General features: G+C 34.4%; 1 protein-coding gene across 3 annotated transcripts in view; it reads right to left on the bottom strand.

Moving 5' to 3' along the window:
- KCNH8 (potassium voltage-gated channel subfamily H member 8) overlaps nucleotides 1–26618 on the bottom strand; it is a 202311-nt gene that overhangs the window by 61607 nt on the left and 114086 nt on the right. For all 3 annotated transcript variants that reach the window (XM_057424885.1, XM_057424886.1, XM_057424884.1), the window contains 3 exons: nucleotides 24783–25023; nucleotides 9954–10111; nucleotides 4381–4588 (listed from right to left, as the gene is read on the bottom strand). In XM_057424885.1, the coding sequence (XP_057280868.1) occupies nucleotides 4381–4588; nucleotides 9954–10111; nucleotides 24783–25023 (607 nt within the window). The remainder of the gene's footprint in view (nucleotides 1–4380; nucleotides 4589–9953; nucleotides 10112–24782; nucleotides 25024–26618) is intronic.

The raw sequence follows: 26618 nt of genomic DNA on the forward strand, positions 1-26618 counted from the left end.
GCCTCTAGTTCGTGTCAGCTAACAGAAAGTTAATCTTATTTTTACAGGTTGCTGAAAATCATGCCACGTCTCCATGACACATCTGTTTCACCAGTGAGAACAATTGAAAAGAACAAGATGGAATGTAATGGAGAAGGATCTGAAAAGGACAAGGACCATACTGCTGTCTCAGGTGGGTGGAATGACTAGTCCAGGAGTCATGTTTTTATCAGACATTAAAGTTAAGCTGCTGCACACAGAACAACATTCCAAATACCTCATGTAATCTGTTAAAACAACAATAGTAGAGCTAAGCAAGAGATACAGATTTTAACATTATACTACACTGGCATATGTCCCGATGCCACCATGTCATGACAGTTCATGAATAATATTCACAGACACTACATCTTTCTCATTGTACAATCACCTGGCTAAATTTGTGAATGTAACCATAGTTTTATATTATTTGGAATTATAATATTGCCTAAATGACAAAAAAAAAAAAAGAAACAAAGGCTTACAATTAGGCCCAGCAAGAACAAAGCAAATATACTTTTTGGTCTGGGTATTTTCACAGGGAGAACTTTATCACTCCCATTGCCCCAATCCAAATACAAATTAGGCACCTCATTTGTTTAAATTAGCCAGAGAAATAGATACACAGAAACAAATGCTGCTCCCACTGAAGTCAATGTTGTGAGATCTGGGCTATGGTGCATGTCTGATGGCAGAGCAAGGTCCAAAGCATTATTTTAACAGTACTACAGCTTTAAATGTTTGCTTTAAGGGTTAGCAAAACCTTGGTCTTGAAATCTGTGCTGCAGGCTTTCTGAAGAAGCACTAAATGGAGTAAAGAGGTTATTAAAAGCTTTTTTCTCTCCCTTTGCCTTTCCCCCACAAAATAGAAGAAAACAAAAAGCAAAGAAATCTTTTCATACCAGGCATAGTTTTCATTTCTTAGAGCAAACCCATCCTTGTATTTCAGCTATTGTATGCATTGCAGCATCCACACTTAGGGCACCAATTTTTCATGCGGACGCCACCTGAGACACTCCAGTGAAGAATAAGCATACTTTCCAAAGGGGAGACGCATTCCTTTTAATAACAAAGTGTAGCATTCTATTTTTTATACTGTATTTTTAATGTTGCCACTCAGAAAGCCTTCCAGCCCTTGGGGTTCTGTGATTCTGTAATGCCTGCAATGAACTTTGTGTAAATTCTATTGGTGGAAACTTGAGTCTCCAGTTTTTATATTAATGTAATAAAATTTAAAGTTTAAAAATTAAAACCTGTAAATAAAAGACTAAGGATCATATTCTACTGCTTTGCCTACAGCAATAAATCTCTTTTACATGCTCTCCAAAACAGTACAAAGTTTTCCAGTTGAGGCCTTCTTATAGAAGAGAATAACCTCAGTGTCTTACAATAACACTATATTATGCCTCAAGCAAGATTCCTCCTCTGTGCATTATCTGCACACAGATGTGTGATTTATTAAGATCTTCAGATCTCATTTTACTTTGCTTAATCACTCACCCCTAAATCACATCTGCTGTTCACCCCTCAATATATCACCTACATGGATGGTGTGAAGTGTAGCAGATTGGTCATTTGAAGTTTTCTTAAGGTGAAAAGAAAGGCTACCCACGCATAGTTGTCTATCACCAGAGTAGCAAAAATTATAGAGCATGAAGGGCCAAGATGAAACTTCAACATGTTTCACCAGCAAGTAGTTTGCATGTGGAGAGCAACAGAATCTGCACTGATTGAAGAAATTATATATTTTTATCTTTATGCTCATATATGTGACATATAAGCTTAAACAGAAGTGTTTTTTGTAAAATAATGGCTTCATGACAGATACTTGGAGTTTTCTGAGCTCTCAAACCCAATTTCTAAATACTTGAACGTTTTAAAACTCTTTCTTTTAAAAAAAAGTACACCACCACCCACTCCAAACAAATCCCCAAAGCTGCTAAATATTTAACTTAGAGAAACAACTATTCTGACAACCATAGAGCTAATATCTGTAGGAGCTTTGTAGGAGTCATTGCAGTTACAGTCATATACATTCAGAGAATCTAGATATTTTAGAGAGCAGCTTTCTAGGCAAAAAATGTAAAAACACAATTTGTAGGAAAAAAAGCCCAAAACCTAAACCCAACAAAACCCTAAAACCAATCTCCAAACTAAAAGAAAATCAGGCTCTAAGCTCAACAGAGAAGCTCTTTGCCAGGTGGGATTTTAAAGTCTAAGAGTACACACCACTAAGAAGTGCCTTGACCCATCTAGCAAGGAAGTGCATTGCCTGCAACTGTCCACAGAAGATTAATCCGTGTGTGATAACCCAGATCTCAACACTCTTTGTTGAAATGCAAGTGGGACTTCTGTGAAATGGCTCTGTTCCAGTTAAACTGCGATTGATTCTGATGAAGTTGTTGGGTCATTTACTTGTTAGTGCCGTTGCCCAAGAGAGGACAGAACTGAGGGGTGAAAGTTAATGTTTTCATAACAGTAAATGCCAAGAGCCCCAGGGGTTATAAGGACAATTTCTGTTTTCCCAATGTGGCCCTTGCTCAGGTAAAAGGGAGAGGGACAGGCTGCATGGCAAGTATAGACAGCAGCCCCACCTGGGGAGCATGGTTGCAGCCCATCCTTATTACTGGGGCTGCAATGAATGCTTTGAAATCAGCTATTAGTTGCAGCTTATGTAAACTGATGATGTGTTTTCATAATTACTTCCCACTAAACAGTCTTTTCTTTTTATTGTTATCATTATCTGGATTTGGTTTTTTGTTAGCAGTATTTGACCAATTTGTGCACAGTGTGCTTTCTTTGTATATTCTTCCTTACAGCTGCAGTCTTTTCTTTGAGAGGTTTACACTCTATGAGGAGTTCAACAGCAGGTCACAGACATGGTTTACAAAAGGAAGAAGAAATAAACAATGAACTAGAAAAATAAAAAGGCTCCACAAATTGTTCAGTAACCTATGGACAAAATGGAGAGCTGTATTTACTGGACTTTCTTTCTTCTTTTCCTCTTCCTGACCTAGCATTCTCACCTCATCTGAGGTCAGACATCTTTAACAATTTTGTCTTTTTTCCTTCAAACTTACTGTTATTAGAAGATATTTAGATACATGATTATGGGGTTAAGAGAGAAGAAAGAAATTAAAGGAGATAAGAACACGGCATACTGCAGTTTGGATGCACATCACTGAGCCTTTGGTCACAGGTGTTTGCATTATTCCCCCCATCAAATAATTTTCTCTTTTGGGAAACTCAGCCCTATGTTTAGATACTCTTTGTTTAGGAAAAAGACAAGCATACATTATTTACCTCTCAAAGATAACTTACATATTTTAAATTATTCACATGCTTTTTAATTGCATATTTAGTATTCTAACCACAGAAAGAAAACTAGCAGGACTTCCCCTTTCGAGTTAATTTTATCACTGGCCTTGTTTCATCTTCTGCTTCAGTGAACATGTAATAGATTTAGGCTGAAGGTGCATACAAGTAGAATTAAAAATATAGAATACGAGGAATAAGAAAGAAAAGGGAGAAAAAAGGATGATTGATATGTCATCTGATAAAGACAGCGAAAAAAATTCATCGCTACAGCAAAGCCAGAATTACCCACATAGGAAGATGTGGAGTGTCAGCTATTGCACTAATGGGTAAAACACTTCCAACATTGTACAAGTACCCGGAGATGTCAGGCTCCTATACAAGGTATATTTTCCCCCACTGTATCATCACACATGGGCACAACTTTTAGAAATAATAATAAAAACCATTAAAGAGTAATGGAAAAGCTTCAAACCTGCAAAGCAATGTAATCAGAATGAAGGCTGGGGTAGAAACTAAACGTTGGATCAAATGAGCATTCCAAAACCATGCCTTCACTGATAAACACCTTTTCTTCTGTGCGAAAGAGCAAAGCCTGTAAACCAGCTAAACAATATACCTGAAGGGAGTTTTTAACTTGAAGGCTTATCAGGGCCTGTTTCAATGTATAATAAGGAATAATCAGCACACTCTGTTGGAGAATATGCCTAATTTGCGAAAATAAGATGAACTCTCCGTCAAGTCTTCTACATAGTCTGTCTAGCCCTTTTCTATCCAGATACTCAATTTCCCAAACATTGTATCACTTTTAAAAATCTCATTGTTTTTTACTTTTGCCATTTATTTCCATTTTAACCCTTTTTTTCAGATTGACCTGAAATTCAGAGCATCAATCTTTTCTGCTTCTCTACACACAGTACTAAATAATTGTATAAGATTTAAAATGAAAGGGTATATTGACTTCTACATGTGGTTTTATATTTTATATATATATATGCATAAATACACACATGTGTACACATATATAGAGCAGAAGGAAGAACTTACCTATGTCCCAGGTAAGGGGATTATTCTGTTCCATCTCCCTTTTCCCTATGACATACCAAATGCAGGCCATCCAATGAGCAAGCAAGGCAAACATGGACATGAGAAGTGTGAGAACAATTGTGCTGTGCTGGGAATAACGATCCAACTTCTGAAGGAGACGCAAGAGGCGTAGTAACCGCACTGTCTTTAGGAGGTGGACAAGGGAAACCTAGGAGAAAAGGGAGAAAAAACAACTTGTCAGCAGTTTTTTTGTTTCAGTGAAAGGAAACTCTTATCTTTTAAACCTCTATGAATGTTTGCCCACTCTTCATTCAGTTACATAGCTGCGCAGACCAAATCTTGAAACAGCAGAGATTAGCAAAGAACATGCTTAAAAAAAGTGTTTATTTTTGCTGTGTACATATATTTTTTCTATTCCTGATTTAAAGCAAACAAACTTGAAATACTAGGAGATCTTTTGACTTATTTTTCATGCAGTCTTCTTTCATACTTAACTTAAAAATCTATATTTGTGTAAAAATAGATCCTTCTCTGGATCTTCCTCTAGAAAAGAAATATAAGAAAAAAGAACTGACCAATGTTCATTTGATTCCCATATGAAACCACAATATAATCATCAGACACACAATGATTTCCAGTTTCTGCTAACGGCCAAGTAGTAGGCCTAGCTCAACTATGTATGAGATGAAACCAGCTTAATAATTAAGCCTGGAAGAGGCAATAACATACAGCAGATATTTTGCAGAACAAGGAAGTAGAGAAAGGAACAAGACTAGGATTTGTTCTTCAGATTTAAGCCTGTGTTCATAGGCCTGAGCATATTTTACTGCCCTATAATAAACTGGAGTCCATAAAAGCTTTTATTAAAACTTCTAATCCTAGTTCTTAAATTCTTTACCTAAAATATTATTGCCTTTCAAGTATATGTGGCAAAAGCAGCACCTAACCTGCTCAGCACCCTGAGTGTGCATTAGTTTATTAAGTTAATGGGTTCTGGCCCCAGAGGAAATTCAGTAATGCACAAAGTGAGCATTATGTGCATGACCCCATCCCCTCCAAAGCATCCTCCAATCTATATGCACACTAGTGTGCACAGCTCCCAGTTTGGCAAGGAATATACTTGGCTTATGTTTCAGCTGTTGGGTAGAGTTAGCAAGCAATATGAAGATTAAGACCCCAAATATTTTTCATTTATTTTTTTTAAAATTAAATAGGCATAATTTTCATTAACATTAGGCATTTTTCCCCCCCTTCTTCATTAATTAGACATTAGGATTAATGCCTATGATGCACCTGGCTGAGTCAGGATACACACATTAGATAGAAAATTAACCTCAAACTTGATATGTCATCCCACAGCCTTTCCAGGACACAGTATCAAGCTCTCTGAAAAGAAATTCTAAAAGCTTTATCAACATCCTTTTGCTTTTGCTAACCCAGAATAATCTGAAACTAAGAGTTTCTGTTACTACAACTAATAATCTGAAACCTTGATTTTATAGGTGTGCATAACAGCTTGACTGATAAATTCTATAATGTGGGGTATTTTAGATTTATTCATGAAGACTTAACAATTCATTGATTTTAATCCAGTCTCAGGAATTAAGTAGGTGGAAAACCTGTAAAAAGGAAAATAAAAATTCTACAAACATTTTTACTTCCTACCACAGTTTTGATAATGTGTAAGTAATCCTCCCACAACCTTCTTCATTCACTGCCTGTTATTTCATTTTTTTTTTAAAGTTTGTTTCTCATGTAGACAGCAGGGAAAAAAAGAAAATCAACAAAACCATGGCACTTTTTTAACATACTTTGAAGTTCACTGCTGTCAGGAATAAGATTTGACATTAGAGCACACAAAAAATTACAAGGTTTTCTCTTCTTGCATTCCTTATAACCATTTTATGTCATCGACAATAAGTCACTGAAATTAGTTATGGCTGTGGCCTTAGGCACAAGAATATCTGCAAGCCTCTCCAGAAGGCTGTAAAATATTTGAATGAATTGCCATGATTGTATTAAACCGATCATATAACTATTAAAATATAGTTATTCTAATTGAATGCCATGCCACTACAACAACTGCCTCCTTTTCAGCAGCAATTTCTAAAAGTCTCCTTCTCTCTCATCAGCCTGTTTGAACCAACATGATTCTGTTGCACTTTTAACATAAAGGGGTCTCTATTCATGGCTGACTCTTCAAGGTGTTTTAGTAATATATGAACATGATTGCATATATAATAATTGTATATTTGCTATTGGCTTCACACTGGAGCTTTCATCTTTATATAAGTGCCTGTATTTTACCACATCACAAACAAATAATTATAACTTAGGAGAAATTATTTTTTATTAGATTCTGACAAATAAGTAATTTCAAAAGGGCTGTTACAGTGTGTCCTGCCAGTGATCACTTGTGACTACTTTCTGCCTACTTTTTTTAAGTAGTTAAAACCACAGATATGAAAACAGCTAATCAGATATCATAATATTTGTCTTAATGCAAATACATGTTTCATTTGAAGGCTTAAAGGCATCCTCTTTTCAAAATAATTTCTACATCAATTTGAACAGAGATGTAACAAATGATATGTAGTTGCACTGAATTTTTCTCATTAGTCATGCCAAACACTCTTCTTGTATTTTGTCACAGATTTAAAAAGACAAATTGAGGAGTCAGCACTCATACTTGTGCTTGCGCAGATTTTTTTTTGCCCAGAGATACATACCATCTAAATTTTCCATTTGGTTAATTGTTTTAGACTAGCTGGGTTAACCTTTATCTGTCAAAATGACAGAGACAGAATTTTATCTAAACCTAACACAAACTCAATCACAGCAATGTGCTTAGAAATACTGAGAAACTAAGTTACTACAGAATAGTGATAGTTTCTGCTTGAAAGAATCATCTCTTATAGCAAAAGGAATTAGTAAGGAAACATGGATACACTTTAAGAAATGACGAGTGGCAGGGATCTTTCTTTTTTTTCTGCTAGATTTGTTGGGCTTCCTCAAAAAAATTATACTCTTGCTCTATAAACACCAATAGTTACTCAGAGAGGAGCAAATTCAGTCATTATAACTAGTACTTAATGGCCTGATTTCTACTTTGGCAGCACTGTACGTCACATTTCCACAGATCAAGGGATGCTTTCTGTCAGATGAACACAAAGATAGTAGGAGCTGGGGTCTCATCAGGCACTGAAGTTAAGCAGGAGCATGCCTGTGCGCTCTGACCTCCAAAGAGTCACCCATTTAGAGGTAGGGCAGAATTCCTTCAAGATGTAAAGGCAGTAGAGCCAACTCATACAGTTCCATGTTTTTTCTTTTGAAATATCAATAGGTATGGAAAGAAACTCCACACCTTTTTCACGCACTCTTGACTACATAAGTCTCTAACCAGAGGATGACATTTGTGTGCCACAAATACATAGGTATATATGGCACTGTACCTATAGCTTGTAGAATTTAGAGCATCCCTAAAGGTGTGGCCTTTGCGTCAGGGCCTGAACAACAAAGGTGTGAGATGCCCCTTGATGCCCCTTCTCACCGTTCTGTTGAGGCAACATCTGAGAGTTGATGGAGTGAAAATCTGAGAACAGATATGAGGAAATGGCTTATTAAATCATAAAGTGTGAAAACAGTGGAATGTGATTAACACCTCCCCCCAGCTCTCAAAGCAGTTGATAGTCATCCTTATTTTGAGGATTATATTAACAGTTGACACGTCTTGCCACAATTGGAAATACATTGTGTTCCCATCAAGGAATCTTACAGAGAGCAAAACGACCAAGTTTTCTGGGAAGAATGTAGTGTGCAGACTCCCAGATTCTGGATTTGCTCTCAGTCCCCAGAAGGAAGGGAGCGTTGGCCCTTGATTCTCTACTATGTCTTTACCACACATCAGCTAGCTAACAAATTTGGGCAAAGCAAATGAAGGAAGCGGATTTGACCTTGCAAAAACTTTTAACAAGGTATTAAACTCTTGAAGCACATTCATTTACCTCATTGGAGCTATGTCTGTCAGTCAGTGTTACTTTTGAGATCAATATTGCTATGTATCATTAATTACTTGGGGTTCAGTGTTAGAACTTAATCTATCATCACTCATCTTGTTAAGGATCCACTACCAACAGAGGGACATCTCAACATTTCAGGATATTCCTAGACACCATATTAGTGATCTTACCAAGGAAAAGTTTTAAAGTACAATAGGTGAGATGTGTATTAATCTGGTTATAGTAGTGATTGTGACATTTTATTTGTGACATAATACTGTGACATTTAATCTGTAAAAAAATATTGTTGGATAATACTTTCTTTTCCCAGAATTCAGTACAAAAAAAAGTAATGGTCTTCCCAACAGAAGGAAAAAATCAGACCAGGTTCATTTAGAGATCAAGTCTTCATGGAAGTTAAATAAACATAGTTATGGGTGGCTTTTTGGTTTTAATGTAGGGGATAAATTGACATAGTTGTGTATTTATATAGATTAACCACTAGTTATAAAAAAAACAGTAATTGAAGAATGTGGAACTATTAACTGCTTGATTTTATAAGCTACTGCACTATCATCAGATTGATGGCTCTTAATGGAACAAATGGAGTGAAAATAAAGATCATTGAAAGAAATGGAACTAAGTAATGAAATCAAACATGATACCTTACATGGGAGACTTCATCTAGTGTTTTTCTCTTTTGTTTTTTTTTTTCTGATATGTCTATCCTATCATCTATGTACACATTAAACTCATGTTTAATGAAAATGAGATTGAGTGCATCTCTTTACAAAAGATCAAAACTCTAAGAACTAGAAAATGGACAGCTTAAAAACCTAAGAGTCTTATGTGAAAAATTCACAAAATCAAGAAAACTGCCACTATTTTTTTCCAAAATTAAAAATTTTTATTCAGTGGGAGAAGGAGTGTTTGGGTTTTCTGAGGGTTTTTTCTTTTTTGCTTAAGTTCTTACTCTACTAAGTCTAACAAAGCTATCAGAAGAAAAACCTTTTTAATAGCATAATTAAACTTATAGAAATGTAACCCATCGCAATTGTGACATCACCAGACATTAGATCCACATATTTCTCAAAGCAACGGAAACGTTTTGTCATTATATTCCTAAAAAAGATAAAACTATAGCCTATAGACTATAACTATAAAGTTAATGACAATTTTAAGTAATAGGTATTAGAACACACAGAAATTAGTGATCAAGCTGTAATTTTTGCAGTAGAATGCTCTTAGTTAAAGAAAAAAAAGATTCCCAGCTGAGTAAAGAATGCTATCTTTACTGACCATAACAATGATAAACAATGATAACAATTAAAACCAAAATCATATATACGTATTTTTCATGATAATGAATGGCCACTTTGACATTCAATCTTGTAATATTTTTAGACAATGTGGATAATTACATTGTACTCCTCACTTCAGCATCTGATGTGAAAATATACTACAAAGCTGAAAAAGGCACCAAATCATTTCAGTTTATTCAGTTTAAGTCTCCAGATTTGGAAAAAAAAACAACAAACCACTCTTGAAGAAGAATAAAGACAGGTTGGTACTTACCACAGTGACATTGAAAGCATAAAGAAGATCAAAAGGAAGTGCAGCAATTAAATCAATGATAAACCAGGTAGTCACGTAGTGGATACAAATAGATCTTGCTTCAAATATAACTTGGCCAGACTTGCTGACATATGTTGTTCGGAAATTTAAAATAATATCTGCTTGACAAAGAATGAACAGAATCAGAGACAGAGATTTCTTGACTCCTGGGGATAACACCAGGAATCCACCATAACACTGATTGTTTTTCTTATGCATGGCAAAAGACAGGTGAAGAATCATGTATGGAAACAAATAATATATGACAGTAAAAGATCCACATACAGAGAGTTAAGCCAATTGGTTTACAAAGCTGTTCTTTGTAAGGAGTAAAAAGAATGTTTGAAATATTTGAAACTCATTAATTTCAAGGGGAGCATGAATTAAAACCAACCAAAAAAAAACCCAACCAAAACCAAACTAATTACATTACTCTTTAAACAGTTCCAAATACTGGTATTTTCTTAATGAAAAATTAGGGTATGATTGCTGTGTATAAAACTTATTTGTGTCTATTTTAAGACTAAAAAATCATTAATTGCTTTATTTAAAAGGTGCAACTGAAATTTTGGTTTAGCAATAGCTGTCCAGCGCAGAGAACAAATGTCCTCCTCCAGGATAACCATTTGTTTATCAACAGAAAAGTGCTGAACTCACTTGAAAAAAATGGCTTTGGGGCTATGGCGGCGGTCACAAAAGTGATATGAATTGCTTGGTGGCTTGTGCATTTTGTGTGTTTCTACACATTCCAGGATAAGTGTCTTTCAATACTAGATATACTTTTGACATCTTGCCAAAATACATTAACACTCAAAGAAAACCAACCCAGGTCTTGACAACAGTCTCAATTATTTTCATGTCCTACAAGACAAAAACTATAATCTGTCCTGAAGCTATGTACCCATTCTACTAACATTAGTGAGAACTACTTGTATAACTTTTTATAATGTCAGAAAAGAGTGCAGCCAACCATCAAGGCCGGCGTTTTACTGCAAGATAATTAGCCTGCTGCCTTGCAAATTGTAATGCCTCATGTTGAAGACCATCTCAGAAAGAAGTGACCCCAAGTGTCAGGGGTCTGGTTAAAAAATAACAAAACAACACCAGCAGGTTGATGGCCTTCTCCTCATGATAGCCAGTGGACTTTAATGTGCAAGTTATGAGAGGCAGCTTTCTACATGCTAGTCCAGTGTGTAACAGACTTGCCAGCTGTGTTTTTTGTAGTCTAGGTGGCCTACAATTAAATGTTAAAAGGAGTGAAAAGCAGTCCCTGTGCCCTTTGCCTCTGTATACGGCAGCAATGCAGCAGCGACTCCTTTCTGTCTGTTAGATGTTGCACAAGAAGATACACCTTCAGCTGCCTCTTCTGTGTGCTGTTATTGTAGGAAGGTGGTACAGTAGCAGCTGCTGGGGACTGGATCTGCACCATATACAACAGGGAGCATGCAGCTGTTTGGGAAGTTTTTTCTGCCCCAAAAGATGTTTCCTACAGCTTCTGGGAAAGGGGAGGCAGAAATGTCAAATAGAAGCACCTGTAAGTGAAATTCAGCTTCGCCCACCAGCAAGATGAAAGTATAGGAAGATGATATCTGCCTTGCAAATGGATTTAAACTCAGAATTTAAGGATTGCATAGTTTCAGACAATTCAAGGGATTTGTTTTCTCTTTGGATGCAGATATTTCCTTTCTGCAAAGCTAGTCTCCTCTGAGCTATGTAAACTTGCTCCAATTCAGCACTTTCCTGGAAATAAAGCAAGCTATGGAGTCCTAAAAATTAAGCATACCTCAACAGTTTTTTCATTATTTTGGAAATCATATATAAAGTATATTACATTTATTTTCATTATTAAAATTAAATGAACATTAACAGTGCTAGCATTGTAACTTGCTTTTAATGCAAATCAAGTTAGAACTAAAAAGTGGGTAGTAGTAGGATTATTAATAGCAATAGTAAATTTATCTACTCTTGGTTTTGTAGTCAGTTTCTGGGGCCTGAGAACTTTTCTTCCAGCTATACACACGCATGAGAATGAATGCCTGATGTACCTTTTATCTTGCATTTTTCATTCAGTATATGAGAAAAGTCAGCATGTATGAACAGAGGCCTCTCAGAAAGCAAAATCAAAAGATATATTTCCCAGAATACCTCATGCAAAGCATTATTACCACTAAAGCCATAGAGGAGTGGTGAGCTTTGCCCCATTTGCAAGTTTTTGTACAACCCAGAGAACAAAATGCAAAAGTGAGTATTAAAAGATTTCTCCCCTGTGATTTATTTGAAAATAAAAAAAAAAAAAATCAAAACCTTCTGCTTATATAGAATAAGTAAACATTTATGCAACTCCTTTTAAATAAGCCAGGCTTTATTAGGTTCTAGCTGTTAGGTATGTTTTTCCTTTCCTGAATTTTCCCATTTTTCAAGGAAATTGTTTTTCACATTTTCCATGTTTCCTCTCTTTTTTTTTATTATATGTTATATTATTTTTATTTATTCTGTGGCATTACTTCTGAATGATGTAGGCTTTGGAAATAACATTTTTCAACAATGTGTTAATATAATGAGGACAGCCAACACATAGACTTACAGTAAAAGAAAGCACTGTAAACCAGAGCAAGAGCAAGTTTTATGCTCTTCTGCAGTTTGAAACCAAGACTGTTTTCTATGATCAACTGACATATACTAGTCAACATATATACTGTTAATATTTGATCTATGGTGTTTCTGACAGTTTGATTCCTCCATTTGACCCATAAGAGCTGATTCTCCTAAAATGAAAACTGTGGGAAAGTTCACATTGTTTTGGCACAGTGTTGATCCTTCAAATTTGTCAAGATTTAGTGCAAAGCTTTAACACAAAGTGACGCAACACATGAAGAGGCTATCTGGTTCCACAGACTGAGGTCTCGCAGGTTAAAATTGGTTCATGCTTTGAGAACTACTGCTATCATACAGTAAGATCCTCAGGCTGAACAGAACATGTAAGTAAAATCAGAGGTATAAAAATTTTAGATTAGATCACCAAATAGTCTCAGCTCGCCCTGCATTCTTACATCTATATAAAAATGTTCTGAAAATTACAATAGTACAATTAAGATGTAAAATTAGTATGATTTCATATGGTTCAGAATGAGCAAGAGGGGGTAGTTTAGCTCCACAGGAGCTTAGTAGAGTTGGTTAATATTCACATTTACAAATCAGTATGGTAACACTAGCCATATACAAAGCTGCTTCATGCAGATTTGGTTGATACATGTAAGAAAGATAAGAATATTTACATCACCAGTATTTTGAAACTTCTCATTTGCCTCAGAAACCCCTGGTGTGTAGTTATCAAAGTTAGAAAAAAAGATTTGCTTACTTATTGCACATTAGTATTTGTGAAACAACTAAAGCTTTAACAGAAAAGGAGATGAATGCTTGCTTTAAATTCCACTAAGCCATCCAGTACACCAAAGGCTTATCAGTGTGCACATGGAATGCACTGTTCAAGATTAAAGAGATTAGAGTTTGTCCTGTACAGCACCACTTTCTGCCTTCTTATCAAAGCAATTTAGGACAACAGCCCCAGATAACATTTACATATAAAAAAATGAATAAGAAATGGGAAGTGCTTCTTTCTTCACCAACTCATTAGATAAAAAAACAGAGAGAGGTAGGTGAGTGTAATCCATCTTTTATTTCTTGACAGCTTTCTGAGCTATGTTTAAGTGTAAGCAGTTTCTTCATCTGAGCAACCTTATTCACAGTATAACAGCTGTGTTAAAGTACTGACTGAGAGAGCTGTAAGGAAATAATAAAAACCAAACCAAAACTAACCAGAACTCCTGAGGAAAGAAACTTGTAAAAGCTCAGGGGAATCCTTAATACAAATTTAGCAACAACCATGTCTTCTCAGAGATTTTATTATTTTTAGGAATGACATGTTCCACAGTCTTTTTGGTATTGATGCTTAAAAAAGTTCTTTTTTTTTCATTTAAAAAATAAGTGTTTTCTTATCATTAAGACTTTCAGGAACTACAATGGTAAGCAAATTATGGCAACAATGTATAGTCAAACATCAAAAATTGTGCAATAATCTATTCTGAAAGTACCTATGGATAATTTAACATGTTAGAAATTGTGGATCTTGCTGTGTACTAGCTTTTACCTACCAATGATACCAGTTTATTGAAGAACAATAAAGTCTTGTAAGAAATCTCTAAAACTCATGCAAACTGATTCTGAAAGGTTAAAGAAATCCACAGCAGTAAACATGAGAAGGCTTGACCAGCACTACCCTAATGTCTTCAAATTACCACAGCTACATGCTTTTGCAATATTTTGATTCTAAGTTACTGAACCCAATACCATGATTTAACTGAAAAGCTCTTAACTTACTCCTTTCCTTATTTCAGTGTTCTAATGGCTTTTACTCACCTATTTGTGACCATTTACTTTTTCAGAAACTTCCAGTGTGAAAATCCATGCCCTAACAATGCTCAGTTCCTATGAAAAGACAACTTATTTCATAGCTGGGCATATATAAGAAGGGAGCTCTCAGCAAGTCTATAGAGGTTTGGAACTGTTTGGTGACCACTTTTGAATTAAAGTTCAGAACAACATGTCACATTCTTTACCAAACCATCCCTTGCTAGAATTCTGTCATGCTCACTTTCATAAACAGATAGATCCACTCAGTGAATGGTATGAAAACACCAATTTAAACTGGTGCTCAACAAAGGGACAAAAAAAGATTATATTAAAAAACCATGGAGGTTGTACTTTGTGCATAATTCAGGTTGTGATATAAAAAGAGTGAAAACAATAACCTGATATTGTCAAGCTATCCTATTAATCCTTAAAATATTTTCCTGAATAGTATACCTTTTCCAATTTCAAAACCTTAATATGTCTTTTATATAATCTCAATTTCTGAACCCCTTTACCCATAAATAGGATTATTTTCCTGAAGCAGTTAATTTTCCTGTGAAAACTTTTTTCTTTTATTATTTACTTAGGCTTGATTTTTTTTTTTTTTTTAAATAAATCCTGCAGGGATTAGATTTATGATCAAGTTACAACAAAGCGATTTAGGATTAGTCAGATGGTTCACCAACTGACTGTGGCACACTTTCAGATTGCAGCACATGCTAGGTAATATAACTTGGTTTATCTCTTTTTTCCTGTGAACTAAATGAAATTGAGAAATTCTGCACTTTTAGGACAAGTAGTATACATATAAGCAGTAACCAGAGGTTGGGTGATGCATGATTTTTTATTAGACTGCAATATTTCAATCCTGTGCTTGAGACTGAGATGATTTATGTATATTAATGCCACTAATTTTCAGAGCAGGCTGTTTCCCACACTACCTCCCTCTTCTAGATATTACAACTGGCTCTTCTTTCTTTTTGTATTTTTCCACCTTCCTTTCTGTGATTTTACATTGATTTGATTGTCTTTAGCTAGCAATACTTTCCCCAAAGTCCAAGCTGTTTGATCTATCTGATTATTTATGCCTACATTATTTAATTATATATGGATAATGGTATTAGAATCCAGATGGAGAGCTTTCAGGAAAGATTCCAGGAAATATTAATGCTTGAAGAGCAATTTATCTATCTATCTATATAAATGTTTAGTTTTTCTATTCTGCTGCTGCTGTAAACCTAGATGTTCTTAGTAAGCTCTTAGGAATGATTTATTCAAATGGAAGAGTGATTTTTCAACTCAGCATATCCTCTCAAAATGTCTATTACCACAATTAGCTTGATGATGTTCTTTTAGATGCTGACATGATAAGGTGAGGGAGATTATATTCAGTTTATACACAAAAGGACAGTAATACTCTTTTTCACCTGTTGCTATTATAAATCTGGGCTTTTATGAAGTCAAATAAACTTTACAAGGAAAAAAACAACAGAGATAAAGTAATAAACCCCCTAAATGTAGGTTGTTTATATAATAAATACATAAAATATCTATGTAAATAGAAATATTAACAAAAGTTACAATCCAGTTTATCCTAAGAACTAGTAGATACTAATGTTTTAAACCACTAGCAGTAAACCCTCAACAGGTTGATGAAAAAAAAAAACAAACAAGAGGGAAATACATCATTTACAAGCCATAGACGAGTAGAGTTGTAGATTCTCCCTTCTCTGAGATCTTTGAATAATAACTGTTGTTCTTCCCCAAAACATGCTTTACCCAAACACAGCATATAGGAATTAATAATAATACCTGGATTAAATATAATGTCTTCTATTTAAGGCTGAACTTTTAGATGGTAAAAGGTTTTATTTCTTGTCAGAATCATTACGAACTGAAAGGTTGTATAGAACTACATACAACGGAAATGTCAGATGTACTGTGTTGATATAGGTTACGGTGAGAAGCCAACCCAAATTTTATACTGTTAGAAATTAAAGAAATGAACTATCCCAAGATATGAACTGTAGGTCCCAGTGGACTTGAAATCTAAAAAGTAATATCAAAGTTAACATTGTACCATCAGGATGGCATTTTGTTACACAGAAAAATTTGTTCTCTCCCACAGCTTAAATGTTAAAAAAAAAGGTCTTATTGAGGGGCATGATCACTAAAGAAAACTATGTAAAAGTGTTAGGAATAGTCCTTAAGCAACAATATATTTAAATTGTAACATTTTTGGCTATCAAGTATACCTCTCCCTCCTATGTTTTCCTTGGTGCAACTCCCAGCAACATTTTCTGCTTGCCATTAGCACTTCAGAATATTGTAGAAACAAGTCTGTTTGTTTTATTCAGGCAGTCACAGAGTTTGGGAAACTCATTGTAAAGACATGTTTCTCCTCCATTCAATGAAATTCTTTTATAGAGATCTTGTGGCTTGTGGCTTTGGCTGTATGACTTCCATGAATAATGGAAACTTAGTTCAAAGCTACAAATTCTTAAAATCCTCAGCACAAGGATACCACTTTCACTCTGAAAAAAGTTTCTCCTAGTGTGGAAAGAATATAATTCACAGGCTTTATTCTGTTTAAGTAGCCACTAAGCTCTTTTATCAGTTGAATTTCTCTAGTGAATATAATTCAGGATTGAACACCAAGATGCTTGTCACTGTACAGTGCATGAGAAGTAGCATGATCTCTGTTCTAAGGCTGTGCTTTTTTACAGTTTGACAAATTGACAACATTTTTAGTGATTTTAATGTAGCAAGATCTATCCTCAGGTATGGTGGACCATAGAAGAAGTAATTCCTAAATCCATCTGTAAATGACAGACTGATTTGCTCTTCCTTACCATTTGTTCTGACAGTGGAAGGTAATGGAATATTGAAGGCATACCTAAGTGGAAATACTGATTTATTTGGGTAAATTAGCCATTAATATAAAACCCTGAAATCTGAAGGAATTAGTGTTCCGAATGACTATTATGGTAACAAAAAAAATTCCCTCCAGGAGTACATTATGGTCAGTGTTGATGCACTAGTATGACATGTTCCACCAAACACTGCACTTAAGCTGCTGTTCCAATTACTGTGGACACAAAGACTGACCAGCACTCCAACATTAAAACCAAGGGTTTAATTGCAATTATTTGCTGTGCTGAGAGACCATGAATTCAAATCCCAGCATCATGAAACTGAACAAAAGACCATAAACTTAAAGAAAAGGACACATTCTTTTATCAGTTTCCTTGATTTTCAGCCTTTTGGCACCTTTTCAAGTTACACACCTCAACTATCAGGGTGTTAAACAAGAATCAGGTAATATCAGTTCTACAGTAGTTGATATTCCAGAGAAGCATTACATATTGTGACCTTTATAATAACACACTAAACAATAGAAAGATTTTTTTCATTATAAACTATGCTCTACCTTTTAAAATGAGACTCAATCCATGAACATATTGAGCAACTAAAATATATTGCATTGATGTTTCTAAAAAGGATGATATAGTCTTTGGAGTTTTGAAAGAAACCCAAATACCTAAAAATATTTCTGAAAAATGAACTGCTAGCTCTGCTTTAAAAAGAAGCTAGTATTTGTGACTGCAAAAATGTGAAAGTTTCTATATGGGTAATTTTCTCAATAGAACCTGAAGAAATGTGGCAGAAAGAAGCATTTCCAAAGACTGAAGAAACATCAATCATATGACTTAACTTTTCACTAAATTAGATATGTGTGAAACACATACAGTTAGGTATTTTGTGAGCACAGTTTACTTTACACAAATGACAGAGACAACAATGAAAAGATTAAACAAGTAAAACAATCAGAGATTCAATGGGGCAACTGTTTCATATACTTACATTTCTTTTACCAGTTCCAAGGGGGATACAGGAACTATTCTTCTCAGAAATTACTTGACAAAAATTCTCATAGGACTTTATCCATAAATCATTAAAAAAATATGAAGAAGACCACATGCAAGCTCACAAAAATATTAAGCTAACTCTAAGTAATAGTAACAAATATTAACTCTTAAGCATCTAAGCATTTCCTTGGAAACAGTCTAGATAGTTAATTAAAAGACTTCAATCTTTTTGAAAAATAGTGTTGTTTTATTATTACAGTATGGTAAATATAAATATAAACTTTGTCTTATTGTAGCTACAATGCATGCACTATATAACATGGTAGTTTTAACTCTGTGTATCTTTTAACAGGAAACAAACAGAGTGAAGATTATGTACAAAATTCTTATTACATTTCCCAATGTGCGGACTCATTATAGGTGAAACAAATTATTTGCCACAATGCATTTTTTTTTGTAGTAAAACCACAGCTTAAACAAAAAGATGAAGAATCAGTTCTTAAGTGCTTTTGGCACTCTTAAGTGCTCAGAAGCCTGTTACTCTCATTGTGAAGCAGGAATTAGGAAAGAAAAATCTGTCTGAGAGCTTTATTTAGGACAGCTGAGAAGTGGAACAGTGACTATATTTGCTAGAAGCTGATGCGGAATATCTTGACCCAGCTATAAATTGCTGTTCTTCCCAGAATAGTAAGGAATTACATATGGTAAATTCTGAGTATTTCAGCCTATACTCATGAGGTTCCCATCACCCTGCATGTGTCTTTTAAAAGCCCTTTATCCTGCATAATCCACTTGCTTTATTTTCGGTTTTCCATCACAAAATCATATTTCAGAATGGAGTCTGCTCAGTACTTTTTTAAGTACTGTTTCTTGAATTTTAACTTTGATGGTACATGGCACAACAGATAAGAATCCCTTCTTGTAACCATTTCAACAGCAGTTTAAGTCAATGTTATTCATTTTGGCCTGAGGAGAAAGCAGAAATGCTCAGATGAGCAGTTTTTTTTAGCTGTAAGGTATCTCCCATCTTCAGGAGTAGTAACTAACCTTTTTGGGACACTGATTTCTTGAAAAATTGGTTAGATCTACAAGCACTTTTTTTTTTTCATTCTCTGAGAAGCTGGGTTATGATGTATAACAATGACATCACAGCCCTGCAAATGAAGAGGAGTCAGGAGAGCCATACAAGTCAAATTTTCAGGATGCCTCCATTACAATAACATTTATCTGCATCTATTTAAAATTACAGAAATATTTCCATAGAAATGATCACATCTAAATTATTGTGGCTTATGCTTGTCTCATTTATGTCCAGGTGGGTGATTTTGTGCTTGGAAACAGTTTATGTGCAGACTAGTAGCTGTCCTCCTTACAAGAATATGTAAGAAAGGCTATTGAATAACTTTCTAACAATATAGTGGTCTTGCCAAATTTGGTTTGGTTCTTTGAGTAAGAATCTTTAGAAAATGTGTTGTTGCTTTTCAACATAAACATTTTGTACTGTTTATTCACATTGTTAGATAATCCATAGTCCATGAACAAATACTTATAAATTTCCAGAGATAAATTCAAATTACTTTCCTGGTGTCTACCTCAATTTTAGTATATTAGGGTCTGAAAGGACACTTTCTAAAACATGGCTCGAAACACCATCATTTCCTTTAAAAATGCACAAGATCTCTTAGATGCAAAGGTCCCCTAGCTCAGCTATTATTTTACATTACCTTCTGTGTGCTTGCAAAAATATGAAATATTAATCATTGTCATTAAGAAAAAGAACATGAAAGACAAAAAACACCCCTCTAACGCAGCTTGATAAAATCTATAGTATTTAATATTAACTCATCTGATTCCAATAATTTTGTTCAGCATATATTATTTTCAGGACAATAATATGCACACTTGAATGACTAAATCATGAATGATGATATGAATTTTCACTGGTTTTGTACCATATTTTAAAATTTCTACATATTAAACATCTGAAACTCAAGGGCTTCATATCATTTAAGACAGCTTTGGAAAGATTTTAAGTCATTTACATTTATGATGGATGTTAATGGACCATCAGGTCTCTTTAGTCTAAGCATCATGCAACACAAATCACAGCTTTAGGCCTTCTAAACACACTGCTTTTACAAACTGAAATTGCTGATAAAACACTTTGTTAAATAACTTAAAAGGAGAGAGAGGTACACATACAAAGAGAAGTGATCTTAAAATAACTTAAAAGGAGAGAGAGGTACACATACAAAGAGAAGTGATCTTAGTAACCATTAGTAATTTTCTGTCTCAAAAGAGCAAGCCATAGAAAAACTCTTCAGAAGAATGTGTGTGGAGAGAGTAGAAAGAGGGATGGGTATGGATTATTTTTCCTCACAGGTAAACATAGGAGTATGTTGCAGAAAATCACTTAAAATTACTGTTGACAGGATGTTTATAAAGAGCACAATTTTATGGCTATAATTAGTATCCAGGATTCTCCGACTTCCACTAGAAACTGGATGATCCACAAATAGAAAAATGAAATTAAAAGTTAAAGATCACTTATTTTTATAGCTCTTCTCTCTGAACCTGTTCCTGGCCATCTTAGGAGATGAAATACCAGACACCTCTGATCTTTTCTAGCAAATAATATATTACCATTACTGTGAAAGCCTATACACACTTTTGCTGAAGTATTGCCTTGACCTCAACTCCTGTTGAAGACATCCTATTCAAATGGGCCCGTGAGCCTGAGCTTTCCCAGTAATGTTACTTTCTGCGATTAAGGTGTTCAATAATGTTTAAAAAGGAAAAAAAAAAAAAAAAAGAGGAGAGAGAGATATCAGAAATCTAGAATGAAACAGTTGCAGAACAAAAAGCACTACATTGGATAGTTACAGAAGAATAAAAGTTATGCAGTCAGGAGGTTATTACTAGTAAAATGGAATGAACTTGGAGAGAGACTCTCATAGCTTTACAAAAAAAAGAGAAAACTTCATAAATATAATTGAAAAGTAATCAAGATCTGCTATGCGTCTTAGAAATATTAAAACTTTAGCCATCCAGACATACCTATCTACAAATGAAGGACCTAGCTACTGCTTATGCAAATTAAGGGGCATAAACTTTGAAGTAAATAGTGCAACAAAGCAGGTAGTATCACTCATCAGCTGAAACATAAAGAATTTTTTTTGTGTTTACACTAATGTTTAAAAGTTTTTCTCTCCAGCTGTTTATGATTTTAAGATACCTAAAACAGTAAAAAAATTCTAAACCTAAATTATCATTGGACAGAGGAAGCAAAATATTTATTTACAGGGGAATGTTAGAGAAGGTTTGCACACATTACGGAGGAAAAGAGATCTAAAAGTACACTCAAACATCACATCACACAGGTTATCCAAGCATTAGCATATATAGGAAACATCAAGTGAAAAATAATTTTGCCTTGAGAAGACTTAGTCATGCTCCCTCTCCAATCTTTTCCCCAAAGACATCACACAATGGGTTATTCTTACTGTTTATCTTCTGTACATGTTTTAGAGAACTATCAAGGCTAAAGCAGTTAAAACTCCTGCTAGATGTGCTCTGTTCTCATAAATAATTTAATTCAAATCAGCACTCTTACGAGCATACCAACTCAGGAGAACACTTCCATATATATTTTTAGCAAGCTTAAGTGTATGCTGACTCACAAATTGGATAAGCCTAAAAGATTTTTTTTAGCTACTAGACTTATTAAAACTCCTCTTCTTAAAGGAAACCCTTATCATCTACCCTATTATGCGCCTTGAACTGATGTGCAGAAAACATCATCTTTCCCTTTTACTATCATATCTTTTTTCCCTTTGATAACACAGAGAAAAACGAGGACTTTGTCAAGTTCAAATACAAGTTTATGAAAGTTATGTGAGTAACCTGACATTTCTGAGAAATCTAATAAAACCAAAGCTGATAGACTGTTTTTCTCCAATTCATGATTACAGAGCTCTGATACCTCAATCCATGGTCTAGTGAGAATTCTCCCTGCCCATAACAGCAGGTGGTGGACATAGATGATCTTAAAGTCCTTTCCAACCCAAATCATTCTATGATTCTATGGTTACAGAGCCATAATACAGTGAAGGCCCCATCTCAGACTTCACTGACTTTCTGAGGCAGCAGCATCATAAAAAGAATTTTACTCAGTGCTTCTCATTGACTTTTCTCAGAACACGTAGATCATCCACCAAAGATGTGCTTGTCAGAGCCACAGTGCAACAGCGCCCTGAAATTTATGACTAAATTTATGTATGCTGTCAATCTTACTAATTTCAAGATAGCTATAATGTTCTGAGGCATATTCATTCAGCATTTTAATGGACAAGGAACAACTGAAAGACAACTATAAACACACTATTTTCTTTGAATTCACTGCAGAGATTTAAATGCAGTATGAGAATGTCCTGAAATTATTCCATAAATGTTTCCCCAGTGCCAGAAACTTGCAAACAGATAACAATTTTAAAAACAATTATTTTGGGGAAATTTGAGCCATTATTGAAACTCTGGGGGAGGAATATTCTTATGCTCCAGTACAGTGTTTGTGGTTACCAGTAGCATAGCTATTCAAAGAAGTCTTTTCTAGTACTTTGTACAGTTTTCTTCATATGCATTTAGTTACAACAGTAGTTTGATTTTCTGGATGATAGAACTAAAATTCTAACAAGAAAATATGAAGTAAAATTTGCAAAAAATATTAGTTTTTTAAAAATTTTTCTTACATAGACACTCTATTGATCACAGAGATTGTGACTTACTGATACAAGAAGTCAATTATTTCCAGAAAATGATATAAACAAAAAAGTAGCACTGAGCAGTAGACCATCTGTCTTGATTCAAATGAATACTACAGCACAAAAATCTTATGCTCAGATTTAAATAACTACATTCATAACACAAACCACCGGTGTGAGATGAAGGATACGTCCATTAGCAAGAGTCTGTAACCTCAAGTCTAATGTTTTTATAAAGATGCCCAGGTAGATCAAGCGGAATGATTTAATTTTGTATTCCTAAAAAGGGAACATGAAGTCATTTATGACTGACTAGAGTTATAATCTTGTTCTTTTTACAAAAGACAAAATATGATCTCTGATGATCTGCATTTCAGAATGTAGTTTTCTTACTGCTGTGCCTGAGTATTGTTGAATGTGAGTTGCTTGCATTAACATGAAAAACTTAATGAAGATTTAACAGTGAACAAAAAAAGGGAAAATTAGACCTTTAACCTAATAACAAAACAATGTCCAAAGGAGGAAACACAAATATTTATCTGTCATAAGGGGTGATTCTTCCATCAGCCACATCACTTATTATTCTTACCATCTACAGTAAAGCTGTCAGAGAAAAGTAATGAACTTTTCAAGATTTTCATAATAAAAAATTCTGTTAAACTAAAGACATTTTAAGCTGTTACTTAGTGTTTAAGAAAACTTCAGTTTTCTTTAGTTCTCCTACAGAAGATCATAACATTGCTTTGAATTTATGAGTTAAGCTACTTTTTTTTTAAAAAAAAAAAACGGAAAAGTAAAGTAGAACCAAAGTTTCAAATCTGAGGATAATTTTATTCCTTTGTTCATTTTCTGTCTGCCTTAGAACCCACCTAAGCCTTTTCATATTCAATACAGACATACTCAACTTTGCTTATTTCTAAAAAATCATTGTTTCTCCACCTGCATATTATCAACAGATCTAAACTATGGTTTGTTACTGTGACAGCATTGAGTGGCATTATAATAATAAAAACTTGGGAAAAAAATTGTGGGACTGTAGTGTAGACTCTTTTCCATACTCACAAAAGAATAGAAAAAAAAAGATAAAATGAAAAATAGTGTAGATTTGCTACAAGGCTGCTATTAGATATGATCTTGTCTTCTTATTAATTCCTTAAAAGTATAAGAATTAAATGGTTTATTCAGATAAAAAGTTTAGAGAATGGACCAGATGACAAGCTTAAGACAACCTCTTAAATGATATCCCAGTTGTCTGTATATCATATTGATATTGTACATTTGCATTATTGTAGTATGAATTTTGATCTTATGTCATTAGTTTTAAAATCTAGTGATTTTCAACTTGTGGTCCATGAGTCTTCTAAGTGTTTGTGAAAGGTAAGAGGAAAAAAAAAGTACATTACAACAACAGTAATTCCAGGGCACACCCCTACATTGAGAAGGTTTTAGGTATCCTCATGGTGAAATAGTGGTTTTCCTTGAGATTAAAGGTCCTTTCTGAGTAACAGCAGGACTTCCCAAATCAATTTACAGTAAAAAAAAAACAAACAAACAAAATCAACCCCCAAAACAAACCCCCTCCCCAAACCAAAAGGTGATCTAAAGTTCAAATAAAATCTAAAAATACACAGCTAAAAATTTCCTTTAAAATCATGAAAGTGATTATTTTTTTTCCCTATATTATACATTCAGTGAAAAACTTAAATGCCAAAAAAGAAAGAGATCCCAAACAAATCCCAAACATAACTTACCAATGATAAAAAGAATTTCCACTGCAATGTCACTGACAGTTGTGCTTCGAGTTGTAGACAGCTCATCATGACCAATAAAGCAAACATTGTAAGGTACAGTCACGGCAACATAAAACGTTGCCAGTAAAATAAGCCAGTCCCAGCCAGCTTTAAAAGTGCTAAAATGTAATAGTATGAATTTGGATTTTTTTGCATCTGAAACTTTGTATTCTGGAAATGCTGGTTTATCTACAAAAACATTCTGAAAAAGAGAGAAAAAGATGAAATGAGGCAAGGCATTAATTTGATCATACAGATGCAATTCTTCCAATGCAGCCATTAGTTTTTTGTTTGGTTGTTCTGTTGGGTTTTTTTTAAGCATAATGAAATATGACACACTGTTATGCAGGCACGAATTAATGCTAATTTTTTTTCTAATGTAGTCCTCACACTTATTTAGACAGATGGTTCTGTTGATGGAATAACTTTTGTGAATGTCGGGACAGGAAGAGGATTAATAAAGAACAGATTGAAGAGAATGAGGAGGGGGTTAAATCTGGCAAACTATTTCTTCTCTGTTGGGTGAATTCTGACTGAAGGGCAACATTTTTTCTACTGGACAGTTAGGTTAAAGCTTTGTATACATAATGACATAGTACTGCAAATAGGAATAGACACATAAAGGAATAGATGGTGCTGAAGACAAAACATCCTTCCTATATATTTTTTAGAGCTGTGAGGAGTTTTTTTTCTCTGACTAACTAGCCTGGTTTTTCGGACAGAACAGCTGTTTGTACTTGGAGCACCTCTCTTGGTTTAGTTTCACCTAGGGGAATCCAGTTCGTGTTATGAACTGTTATGAAACACAGAATAATTGGTAAGAATAACTTTTTTTTTCTGCACTCCAGATCCAAACCAAAATAGTAATGTAGACAGATTGTAATATGGCTCCAGAACTGACTACTTTTGCCATTAGAGTATACCTGGCTTTGTCATGTGTCTTGAATCTTTGTCATCTAACCAGGAAAGGTCTCTACAACAGACTTTAGTCTTAAGCATTAGTTTTATAAATTCTGAGCTTTCGTCTTTCAGAGTCAAAAAAAAAACCAAACAAACCACCTACCCTCCTGAAAAGCAGCATGTGGTACATGAACTGTCTTGTACTATTTACTAATAAAATTCTCTCTTGTCATTGGGCATATGGTTAATGTTGTTCCAGTAATGAAGATGTTCACAAAACAATACTGTGCATTCAGTGAGCTAAGATTACTTCTGATCTTAAAGTTATTCACTAGGAATATAAAAAGACAACTGCATGACCACAACTTAATTACATTTGCCTTGCCTGACACAGCTTTTTTTTTTGTGTGCTTCTTGTGAAATACTGTTGTCCTTGCCTTCTACATTCTTAGCTCTCATTTGTGAAATTTAGGAGTTGATTTCCCACTGTTAGCATCAGCACATTTTTCATAACAGAGAAGAAAATATTCTTCTTATGACTTCCAATTCATAGCTCTCAAAATCTGTGCACTAAATGTAGTAAATTATTTTGACAAAAGATGTTTTTAACTAGTATATCATCTACATTAGGATTTTGACAGTACATTAAACTCACCAAAAGCTGTTTAAAAGTTATTTTCTTAAAAAATAGTACTGTGTTATGAAAATCTCATCGGAAAACCTAGTGACATTTTGCAGATTTATTTCTCTTTTAATTTTTACATTTTTAACATTTAGCATTTTAAAATATTTTAAAACATTTTTAGCTTTTTAACCTTTTTTAATCATTTAACATTTTTTAACATTTAACATTTACATTCAGTGGAAGTGAGTGTATGCCCTTTGAGGTATATACCA

This window comes from Pezoporus wallicus, unplaced genomic scaffold (assembly GCF_028554395.1).
Source record: "Pezoporus wallicus isolate ANWC-B61680 ecotype Strahan unplaced genomic scaffold, APGP_CSIRO_Pwel_v1 contig_3181, whole genome shotgun sequence".
In the NCBI taxonomy this organism is placed as follows: Eukaryota; Metazoa; Chordata; class Aves; order Psittaciformes; family Psittacidae; genus Pezoporus; species Pezoporus wallicus.